Below are 12,386 nucleotides of genomic sequence, written 5' to 3' on the forward strand. Positions count from 1 at the left end.
CCCCCTCAACTCTCGTATCCCTCCCTCCACTGTTCTCCTCCAAGTTACTCCGGGCCTTCATCGTCTATTCTTTCATCCTGGTGTCCAGTGTAGGGCAGATTTGATGATGTTTCCCTCCTCCTTTAACATAACATGCCCTATTCATCTCCATCTTCTTCTCCTGAATATGACCTCCCTGTCATCCATTCCACATTAAACAAATCTTGTTGTTAATTTCATATATTCTAAAATATTTATTTAATTACAAGTTAATGTATCATAATATAAAATTTTTCTTAAAAGCCGAGTTCCAACGAAGATTCATCTATAAGAATTATTTTATCATAAGCTGACAGTAGTACAAAACCGTTTTGTAACGAAATTCATCGATTTTTTGGAGGCGTATCCGAATTTCCACAAGACCATCTCGATATCACACCGACGGGGATTTGTACATGTTTTTTTTTCTCCCTTTTTACGAAACCCGCCGAAACCAGCGGAATCCCCCCGAAATCCGACAAAGTTATGGGAAGGTTGCAGCAGTGGGGAGTGTGTGAACCTGGGACTCAGAGAAGTGTACACCATTGGGGAGTGATCCTGAGACTGGGTTTCGGCGGGTTTCGTAAAAAAGCTTTTTTTTTTTACGAGACCCGCCAAAACCCGCCAAAACTCAACAATATCAGGGAAGTGTACACCCGTGGGGAGTGAACCTGAGACTATGGTTTTAGGCGGGTTTCGGCGGATTTCGGCGGGTTTCGTAAAAAAGAAACACCGTTTGTTACATGTGGTAATTTATAACTATTGGGGTTGCCCAATCTCGGGTATCCCTGACCCGCGGACTCATTTTATAATGATACTTGGAAATGGGCAATAACAAATAGTAAATAGCGAAAATCGGACTTATTTGAGGTCAGATACATACGATAAATTGACAAGGCAAGTAATAGCAACACATTGTGTTCTCGGAAACTAAATTTCAAAAGCAATTTCATATCATTGCGTAGTTGTGTATCTATATGTAGCTCTTAGCTCTTAGTTTAGTGTTCTTTCACTGTCATTTCATCTTTGTGAATAAAAGCTCAAATCACAACTAAGTGTTACATCCATAATATATCTTACTCTATCACATTATTACTATAAAAATATAGCAGATCTTCAGATCCATTGTGGAGTGGGCATCTATCAAACGGACTATAGCAAAAGTATTGCTTGCAAACCTTTGGATTGGACGCTGGTTAATCTCAGAGTACTTTCGCCAATATCTAGTATACCAGTAGTCTACTCAATCACCGCTGGATGGATAGCGGGATCGATCTCGGTCCGTTTGCGTGTGAAGAGAGTGTTCTACCATCAAGGCTATTAGTGTCTTTGCGAAGCCGATTTAATTTTTTTTTAAATTGAGCTTTATATAGCGCAATATCCACTAAATATGCTCAAAACGCTTTACATGGGGTCCCTGGTCAAATGTAACATTTAACATGTAGGACGGGACATGACGCTTGTTAGGCGATATTACAGTTTTTTCGGACAAAGACAACGCTGTTAACTGCCAGGTACTCATTTTACACCTGAGTACGGTGATAGAATGTGAGCAAAGAGTCTTTTCCAAGGACTCAACTATGCGCCGAGCGCGAGGCTCGAACCCAGGACCTTCCGATCCGAAAACGGGTGTCATACCACTACACCACATAGCCACACATTAACCAAACTCATCGATTGTCTGCGAGCGTGGAATTCTGACAATCGTCGTGTTCCCAGGAGTAAAGATCAGACACGCCGCTGGAAATCAACACAAGAGGGATTTGACCATAATATTATTATCATTGGGCTAGTCCAATCTCGGGTATCGTATCCGTAGATATTTTATGTTTATATAATGAGATTTGGGTATTTCCTTCTGATTTTAAAATCGACAATGTCTAGATAATTAATAATAAATAGCCTCTCTTGGTTGATTTTTGTTATTCGGATAATAATGATGATGGTGGTGCTGATAATGGCGATGACCACAATGATGATGATAATGATGATGATGATGTTGATGATGATGCTGTTGTTGTTGTGGTTGGTGGTGATGATGATGATGATGATGATGATGATGATGATGATAATGATGATGATGATGATCATGAAGATGATGATGATGATGAATGAATGAATAAAGATGATAATGACTATAGTGACAGCTATGAAACATTTTCATTCTATGCATCTACCTTTGAAGCAAGCTTAATCAGTGCCAAAATATTAAGACACAGATAAACCGCGCTAAGTCGCTCTCTCTCTCTCTCTCTCTCTCTCTCTCTCTCTCTCTCTCTCACACACACACACACACACACACATTATCTATCTTTCTTTCCCTCTCTCTACTTCATACACACACACACACACACACACATGTAAACATATTATAGAGAAATACAATTCGAAAAGAGAGGAACCAAAGAGAACACGAAGGGAAGTCGATCGTAGAGAAAGAGATAAAGAGATAGTATGGATATCGTGTGCTGTTATCGCAAATCTAAAATATTTGATTTTCCCATTTTCTTCCTTCTTACTTGCGTGGAAATGGCCTAAAGGTGATGCTAGCGCCATAAAACCATTAACAGCACAAAACACAAAACACATCGGGAGACAGAAAGAGAGCAAGAGAGAGAGAGAGAGAGAGAGAGAGAGAGAGAGAGAGAGAGAGAGAGAGAGAGAGAGAGAGAGAGAGTCAAAGTACAAGAAAAAAAACATCTTAAAATCATCATCATCATCATCATCACCACAGACAATATTGTCACCAGCTGAATTAATTTATAAACAAAATGGCCTACAACCAAGAAGCGATTACTGTAATGATAAAACTGGATAGTGACCAAACCAGTGTAACCTTAGTGTTGCTTCTAAGGCTGAGAAGGTATCACAACCAGACAGTAAGTAATCGATTACAATGACAGTTAATCCGCTAATTTAACCATCGATTTCCGAAATAAAACTCATCCTTAATGTGTAGTTTCCATTGTGTTGTTTTCAGAATACTTTCCGATAACTTTATAATGTCGTACCCAAATAGGCTCCAACACTTCACTTCACTCGTTTTGACGCATAGTAACTTCGTAATTGATTCTAAATTATCGGAGCAATGGCGGCATGAAGAATAAAAAGGACCGATTTTCATTGTTTAAAACCAAACTGCTCGTTGCTGGGCGGACATGAGTGACATCAGACTATTGAATCCTATTTGTAGCAAGCAATTGCTCAACAGAATTAGCGAAAAGGTAGAGGAATATCTTTCACCACCACAAAGTGGAATATTGAAAAATTGAGCCATAACTGTGGTTGATCAGTAAAATCTCAAAAATGTATCCTGCATAATGATATCTGTCATATTTATGATATCTCTTGAGATCATTGAAAGACAAAACATAGAAAATAAGGGCCCCACTACCCAATAACTGCACTGTGGGCTGTGTGTGTGTGTGTGTGTGTGTGTGTGTGTGTGTGTGTGTGTGTGGTTGGAGGGGGGGCGGTAGTGACAGGTTTACTGAAAAAAATCTCCATTGCAAGCGGGATCGTTGAATAAAATTGTTTTTGCATGTGGAAGTGACCTCTATCAACTGGACTATCGAAACACGCCTCCAACCCCCCACCCCCACCCCAACCCACACAAGAGAGTTAAATGACCCTCTAATCGTGCGGCTATGTGGTCTTGTAGTAAGACACTCGCTTTCGGATCGGAAGGTCCTGGTTTCGAGCCTCGCTCGGCGCATAGTTGAGTCCTTGGAAAAGGCTCTTTACTCATATTCTCCTACCTTACTCAGGTGTAAAATGAGTACCTGGCCGTCAACAGCGTTGTCTCTGTCGGAAAAAAAAATTGTAATATCGCCTAACAGGCGTCATGTCTCGCTCTACATGTTACATGTTGCAGTTGGTCAGGGACACTGTGTAAAGCGCTCTGAGCACGTTTAGTGGATATTGCTCTATATAAAAGCTCAAGTTTTTTAAAATCTGACTATGTTTCCTACCAATCAGAATCGTATAACCCATGTTTTCTATTTTTATATATTTTTATATTTCCCACCAATCAGAATACTATAAACCATGTTTTCTATTTTGAAATCCCACAGGTATCCCAGTACCAATCTCTGTACAAATCGCAGTGCTTAGCCTTGACAGTATTGATGAAACCACCATGGTGAGTTGAAATAATCAAATTAAGAAATTAAGGAGCAGGCATCCGTCGGTGTATGATAAAGAACTGAACAAGTGTGTATGAAAGGTGCCAGACAAAGCAAGAAAGAAAAATAAAATAAAAATAACCATCCCAAAAAAATCAGTCGGCCTCGACTGGGAATCGAACCTCAAACATCCTGATTACCTGAGGACGGTGAGAAGAATGAGAGTAAAGCTGGGAGGGATGCGATCAAATGTATATTATTCCATTTTTTTGAGTGATAATATTTTTATTCTCTCTTGTCTTCTGGCACTTTCCTACTCACTTCATTTCTTGTTTCTAACACATACCAATGCCTGCTCCCTAATTTGCCATAAATCATGGCAGAAATCGTTGTAGTCAGCAAAACAGTTTGTAAATAATTGCGTTGATAGCAGCACCCACCTAATTAGTAGGTCGTGTCATAAGTTTCTTGCATCCACTCATATAGACGTGCCAATGGTAACCCCTCTCATTTCGAGGCACTCAATTATTATCATAATCGACGTAATCATAGTTAATATGGAATAATATGGAGCAAGGAAGCATGAACTGCACGTTAAAAGCTACGGCTATGAAACGGTATTGTATAAAATAAACTCAAAGTGATAGATAGTTCGAAGATGACGTCACTCATGTCTTTGTTATTGTTTTTTGCCATCCGCGTTTATGAGTACTTCTCACTGAACTGTATTAACCTGACTATAAACGTTCATGGATACACACAGCTATGTATGTTGGTCCGTTATACTTCCGGATGGCAATGTTGTGAGCTTCTTAGCCAAGCGCATACTATAAAAAAAAGGCCTAGATGCGCCTCTGTGATCTTGTGCATAGACACTCGCATTCGGATCGGAAAGTCCTGGGTTCGAGCCTCGCCCGGCGCATAGTTGAGTTCTTGGAAAAGGCTCTTTACTCACATTCTCTCACATTCTCTCTTATCCAGAAAACTCGTCCATGGAATATCGATCGATTAAAATGCCCCTCTAACTCTCAAACTTGGAACTTGGGATGCCCCTATCTTTGCAAAATACTCTCAAATCTGGGACTTGGTCAACATTTTAAACACATGTTTTTTTTTCATAGTAAATCAGTCTAGTTGATTCCTCATTATCTGAATTTTTGACAAAGGCCGTCTCTCTACCTGAAAGTGGCAAAAACTCTCGTGATTTATTTTTTCAATGGGTTAACTGTCGTTTTCTGGAAAGATACTATTTTGGTTCTAAACAAAGAAAATCATTACTTTTTATTCTTCAAACTGGCTAGAACTTTTCATGTGTCTTGTGATCAGAATGTGTAAAAGTCAAAACATGATCAAATTTATGTTTTTCCCCCTCTGGATACGCTTTTATGCTCGCCAGAGAAATATTTCATACGGGCGTCCGCCATTGTTCCGATAGTAGACAGATTGCGCATCGGGGCTCTAACGGGGCCGATTAGAGATAGACGACGATTGGGATTGTTTGGAAGCTTTAACCCTTTGCCCACTAGTCATTATGACATCCGAAATGCTATCGCCTTCTACATCTACGCCAGAACAGAAATAGAGGGTGGAGCCTACCATGATATAACATTTTATGGAGCCCTAATTTCGTCATATCAGTTCTGTCCACTGACAGGTGGGTGGATATCGCTTTCCAGAACTTGTGTCCTTATATGAAATTCTGAGTTTTTGACCAATCAACGATTGCTCTTTTGATAGCTCGCTTGTCAAAATGAGTCAGCTCAACCCTTGATTTATGTTCAGGCATCACAGGCGGTATATGTTGTGTAACTTCAAAGACCACGGCTGACCGAAAGCGATGAATGAAAGCCCTACTGTGGCGTGGAGAACGAGGTCTTGTATGTATAGTTACGTCATATCTCAACGCTCGTGAATTCTTAGTACGGCTGGACTCACAATCAAAACACGAAATATGTGTTTTAAACTCTTGAATCAATCGAGTTACATCAGTGCGTTCGTCTCATTGAGAAATGAAAAACGATATATAAATCAAGAACATCGACCGGAAAACAAGGAAATTATCATAAAATTATAAAATTTGAGAAAGCTATTTTCAAAATCAAATCTATTACAAAAAAGGTTATTTCTAGACCGATTTTTATGAGACAAAGACAATTTTTCTCCACTTTTCAAGCTGATTCCAACAATGAGGTTTTCAAATTTATCGCGATAAGATTATTTGTCATTATTTTTTTTTAATACCCAATTGACTGCTCAGGAAATGAATACGTAATCCTTGGCGGCTAGCGAGTAGGTGTTAAATTTTGCTTACACTTTCCCACGTAGACGCACACACACACACACACACACACACACACACACAGACTTATCGTCGTCGAGCATCCTATCGTTCGGCTCGACGATTAAAAGGGGTTCGTATCGTCGCTAAAATAATTACAAAATACATATATTTAAAATATATTTATAGTAATGTGAATTAAATATTTAAATGCTCTAATATATCAAGAATCATCATTATTATGATTTATTGCGGTGTGAATTGAATTAGACCTTTAAAACTGAAGTTTAATCTGACACCCTACTCGCTGTTATCATTCGAGTCTAAGTTGTAATAAGGCAACTTTGGCCAGAAGTGAAAGACATACATTGTGTGTTCAGTCTGTGTGTGTGTGTGTGTGTGTGTGTGTGTGTGTGTGTGTGCGTCTGCGTGGGAAAGGGTAAGCAAAATTTAACAGCTACTCGCTAGCCGCCAAGGATTACGTATTCATTCATGACGTAACTATACATACAAGACCTCGTTCTCCACGCCACAGTAGGGCTTCCATTCATCGCTTTCGGTCAACCGTGGTCTTTGAAGTTACACAACATATACCGCCTGTGATGCATTTACATAAATCAAGGGCTGAGCTGACTCATGTTGACAAGCGAGCTATCAAAAGAGCAATCCGTTGATTGGTCAAAAACTCAGGATTTCATATAAGGACATAAGTTCTTGAAAGCGATATCCACCCACCTGTCAGTGGACAGAACTGATATGATGAAATTAGGGATCCATAAAATGTCATATCATGGTAGGCTCCACCCTCTATTTCTATTCTGGCGTAGATGTAGAAGGCGATAGCATTTCGGATGTCATAATGACTAGTGGGCAAAGGGTTAAAGCTTCCAAACAATCCCAATCGTCGTCTATCTCTAACGGGACCCGTTGGCGCCCTGTCGCGCAAACTCAGTAGTTTAGAGCCAGTGTTACTAAGTTACCATGCGTCAATAGGAAGGAAGTGACGTTACGACTATTGAATCCTATAAAGAAATTGGCCAGAAAACGCCTCCTTCAAATATCGCTCGATTAAAACTTTCCTCATCTTGACAAAAACTCTCAAACCTGGGACTTTGCGAAGTAGTGGATGGTTCAACAGTCCTGTCATTTAGGATGAGTGAAGTTGACGTCACTCAGCTCTTTATTATTAATATAATACTACTTATTAATGATGTTCTCACTAAATTATATCGATCAAACTTTAAACGTTAAAATTTACACACAGTTTGTGTGTTGGTATGTTTAATCTGGTTGGCGGATGTTGTGAGTATTTTACCTAAACGCATAACATCAACATGGAGGCACGAAGTGAATTATTATCTTTATGCTCAAAGGGGTCAGCAATTATTATGACCATTATGATTATCTTCATTCATGATGCCAGTTGTTCCCTATTCATCATACGGTTCCAGGTATCACAACAGTCACTACCCACAGCACGACTGCTACCTACGGCGGTATAATAGTATCGTTAAATTAGTAAATGTGGTTATCATTAATTGAAAAGTAACACCTGTTGTGTTGTATTCTGACATAAAGTAGTCCGCCAGACCCATTAGGCCTGTGGAGCCGGGGTTTATTCCGGTTGCGCTTGGCTAAGAAGCTCATAACATTTCCATCCAAAAGTATAACGGACCAACACACATGACTATGTGTAATCTTGGTCGTTTATAGGTTAATGGAGTTTAGTGAGAATTACTCATAAACGCTGATGGCAAAAAACAATAACAAAGACATGACTGATGTCAACTTCTTTCTATCTATATATATATAGATGGAATTAAATTGACGTCACTCAGCTCTTTGTTAATGTTATGAGACAGCCATTCATTTTAATGATTAGTGCTCACTAAATTATTTTAATCAGACAATACGTAGTATGCGCTTGGCTAAGGAGTTCACAACATTGCCATCCGGAAGTATAACGGACCAACACACAAAACTATGTGATATAGATAGTTCGAAGATGACGTCACTCAGGTCTTTGTTATTGTATTTTGCCTTCAGCGTTTGTGAGTTATTCTCACTGAACTGTATTAACCCGACTATAAACGTTCATGGATACCCACAGTTTTGTGTGTTGGTCCGTTATATATATGTGAGTAAAGAGCCTTCTCCAAGGACTCAATTATGTGCCGAGCGAGGCTCGAACCCACTCACTAGACAACACAGCCGCATATTCCCTTTATTAATCCCATGGGGAAATTTGTCTCTAGGCCCTAAATACTCTTCAACAGTCGTAACGTCACTTCCTTACTAATGACGCATGGTAACTTAGTAACACTGGCTCTAAACTATCGGAACAATGGCGGTCGCCCGTATGAAATACTTCTCCGGCGAGTATAAAGGGTATCCAGAGGGAAAAAAACCACATACATTTGATCATGTTTTGACTTTTACACATTCTGATCACAAGAAATATGAAAAGTTCTAGCCAGCATGAAAAACAAAAAGTAATGTTTTCTTTGTTTAGAACCAAGATGGCCGCCGTTGCCAGGCGGCGTGACATCAGACTATTGAATCGTATTGCAAAGACCGCACTTGGAGCCAATCTGCCCCCACGCCACACTGATGAACGCCGTACTCTGAAAGAAAAAGAAACAACACATGTCCGGAAAAGTCCTTCAAATATCAATCGATTAAAATGACCCTCACCTTGGCAAAATCTATCAAACATTTGGCTTCAATACTCGTCCTTCAAATTTCAAATGGTTAAAAAGAAAAAAAAAAACAAAAATGTGAGCTTTATATAGTGCAATAGCCACTAAACATGCTCAAAGCGCTTTACAAAAGGTCCCTAAATAACCAACAGCAACACGTAACATGTAGAACAAGACATGACGTTTGAGGCGATATTACAATTATTTATTTTTCCGACAGAGACAACGCTGTTAACATTTTACACCTGAGTGCGGAGAGAGATTGTGAGTAAAGAGCCTTTTCCAAGGACTCAACTTTTAAGCGCTAAGAGAGGCTCGAACCCAGGATTTTCCGATCCGAAGGCGAGTTTCATACCACAAGACCACAAAGCCGCACGAAACCGGACATGATAAACAAAAAATGGAACTGAAACTTACAATCATTCAATCTCAATGCAAGTTTCTTACCACTACGCCACCAACTCGTTTTTCCTTTTTTTTTTTTTGCCTTGTCATATAATATAACAAGAGAAGAACAAAATCCCTGATCACCTAAGAGGTCATTATACTAATCGACCATGCCAAGCAATAACAGGCCTTGCCAAAACTGACAAGATAGATTTATAACTGGAGTTCGCAGACCGATCTATGATTATGTCACAATTGACCTATGTCAGTACGTACATGTAGACACGAGCACGATGGTGCTGGTAAAGGTAGTCTCTCTCTTGGGTATAATAACATAATGACATGACAGATCGTCTCATGCCGGTGTAGCACGCCAGAATGACTCTATCGCCAAAAAGACTCAAGAGTTAAATTGGCGTACGCGAGATAGACTATAGAGTTAGCCTCGCGTACGCCAATTTAACTCTAGAGTCTTTTTTTTTTGGTAGAGTCATTCTCGCGTGGTACACCGAAACTACCGTGTCAGCACTAGATTTAAAAAAAAAAAATTTTTTGGAAATACTGTGAATTCATCTCTTACTTTGTGAAGCTGTTGTTTTGTATTTTTTTTTTAGATTTAAAAAAAAAAAAATTTGTAGTTAATAAGGAAAAGTCAAATTTTAGGATGGTTTCAAAAAAAAGACTCTAGAGTTAAATTGGCGTACGCGAGACAGACTCTAGAGTTAGCCTCGTGTACGCCAATTTAACTCTAGAGTCTTTTTGGCGATAGAGTCATTCTCGCGTGGTACACCGGCAGGTTATCACCATGGTAAAGCAGATATTGAAGTATGACTTTTAGCTCTAAATAATGAATTTTGGTGTGAAATACTCGTCTCCATTAAAACAACGAATTATCAGTGTAGCGTCTGAGCAGTTTTTCATGTTTTCCTGGAATATCATCAGGACCAATACGCTTCAATAGCCGTAACGTCACTCCCCTCGTAATGACGCATGGTAACTTAGTAACTGGCTCTAAACTATTGGAACTATGGCGGACGCCCTTATGAAATATTTCTCCACGAGCATAAAAGCGTATCCAGAGGGGGAAAAAACCCATAATAAATCTGATCATGTTTTGACTTTTACACATTATTCTGATCACAAGTTAACTCTACTTCTTTTCCATTTTAAGTCGGTAACTTCAATTTTGAAGATTCCATAGACCACCGTATTTTTATTTTATTGGATATGTGAGACTATCCCATGTTCTCAATGCAAGTGGTATGAACTTGTACAATTGGGCATCCACTCTTGAGTGGGGAACCATAAGCTTGGATGGCTTAACTTTTATATTGTTGAGTATCACCGTTTAGGCCTTTGCAAAATATTGTCACCTTGTCACGCTTTCTTCTCTTGTGTTGCGGTTCAAGATCTAAATCAGTTTCATATTTTTTTATCTTTGTTGTTTTGATTTTAAATTTTTATTGCTCTGTTTTGTATTTGTTCGATTTCTTGGTTTTCTGATTTGTAGTGAGGGCCCCAGACAGAGTTAATATATTCTAGTGGAGATGTAACATAATCTTTGTAGCAATTTAATTTTATTTCCCTGCAATTGTCGTATACATCTCTTCTGAAGAAGCAGAAATTAGAATTTCCTTTATTTTTGCATATGTTTGTAACATGATCTTTCCAATTTAGTTTGCTATTTATTTTTACTCCTAGATATTTCACCTTGTTCACTTCTTCTGTAGTCCGCTCCACATTCCTTGCGCAGGGGTTCATGTCGATATCTTCACAACCTTCTGATGGATTTTAATGATAATTGGCTCGAGCACTAGAATTGTTAGTGACGTTAAGCCAGTTTTTTGCTTCGGTTACAGCAACATACTTTGGGATTCTTCTTTTTTATAGTATATGAAAAAACGAAGAGTGGGATGGGTGAACATTCTGATGTTTTACATTATCAATATTACAAACAATGTTATGATTTCGAACACTTACCTCCCCACAGGCTTGGCCAGTTTTTGTCTGTTGGTTTTTTTTTTTTTTTTTTTTTTCACGAGATTCATGTGCACTATTCACTAACGTTGACACCTTGGTTGAAAAATGACCCAGTAAATTTTACACTTTGTACACACGTGATATAAACAATTGTTACATAATTGAAAATCAGAGACGTAGCTTGCTGTTGTGATTTCTACATTCACCCCCCCCCCCCCCCCCAAAAAAAAAAACAAAAAAAAACACACACACAAAAAAAAACACAATTGCAATCGATGAACGAAAATGACATCACTTAGCTCTTTGTTATTGTTTTTAGACAATCATTTTGATGACTAGTTCTCACTAAATTCTATTGATCGACTATAAACGTTTATGGTTACACATAGTTTGTAGGGGGGGGGGGGGTTGGTACGTTATATTCGTCAGGCGGAAGCTACCAGCATTTTACCTAAACTCACTGCATCAATATGGATTAAACAAGCAAATTTCTCACTGTACGGACAGTTTACAAGTATTTTTCCAGAGAGGCAAAGCGCAGAATTCTTTTCCATGGCATGAGGCGAATCGCAATGCTATTAACAGTTTACTCACAGGAACTCAGAGGGGAGAGGTCAAATTAATACGTCATCTTTATTATGCATCTTGTGCATATGAATATTGCGGTACCTTTGAAAGGTTACGCTGTACAAAACTTACTTGGAATCTGTTTGATGTTAAAGAACTTTAGATTCAAGAATTGTAAGCATGTACCGTACTCGATGAGCGACCAGTGGGTTTTAGTGACATGTCTTGTCGACCTTTATGAGTTGTCTTGCTCAACGGTTCGTCGGGGATTGTCTTTTTGAAAGGAATTTCTCCTCGTCTTGTCGGAGACGAACGTAAAATTCAGAGGTTCCC

At 39.0% G+C, this 12,386-nt stretch overlaps 1 protein-coding gene across 7 annotated transcripts in view; it reads left to right on the forward strand.

Annotated features, from left to right (window-relative positions):
• The window catches only part of LOC144962533 (glycine receptor subunit alpha-2-like), a 213,304-nt gene that overhangs the window by 150,333 nt on the left and 50,585 nt on the right, over positions 1-12,386 (forward strand). For all 7 annotated transcript variants that reach the window (XM_078895547.1, XM_078895545.1, XM_078895543.1 and 4 more), the window contains exon 3: positions 4,092-4,159. In XM_078895547.1, the coding sequence (XP_078751673.1) occupies positions 4,092-4,159 (68 nt within the window). The remainder of the gene's footprint in view (positions 1-4,091; positions 4,160-12,386) is intronic.

This window comes from Berghia stephanieae, chromosome 1, assembly GCF_034508935.2.
Source record: "Berghia stephanieae isolate SIO BIC M18660-M18661 chromosome 1, UCSD_Bste_1.3, whole genome shotgun sequence".
Classification (NCBI taxonomy): domain Eukaryota; kingdom Metazoa; phylum Mollusca; class Gastropoda; order Nudibranchia; family Aeolidiidae; genus Berghia; species Berghia stephanieae.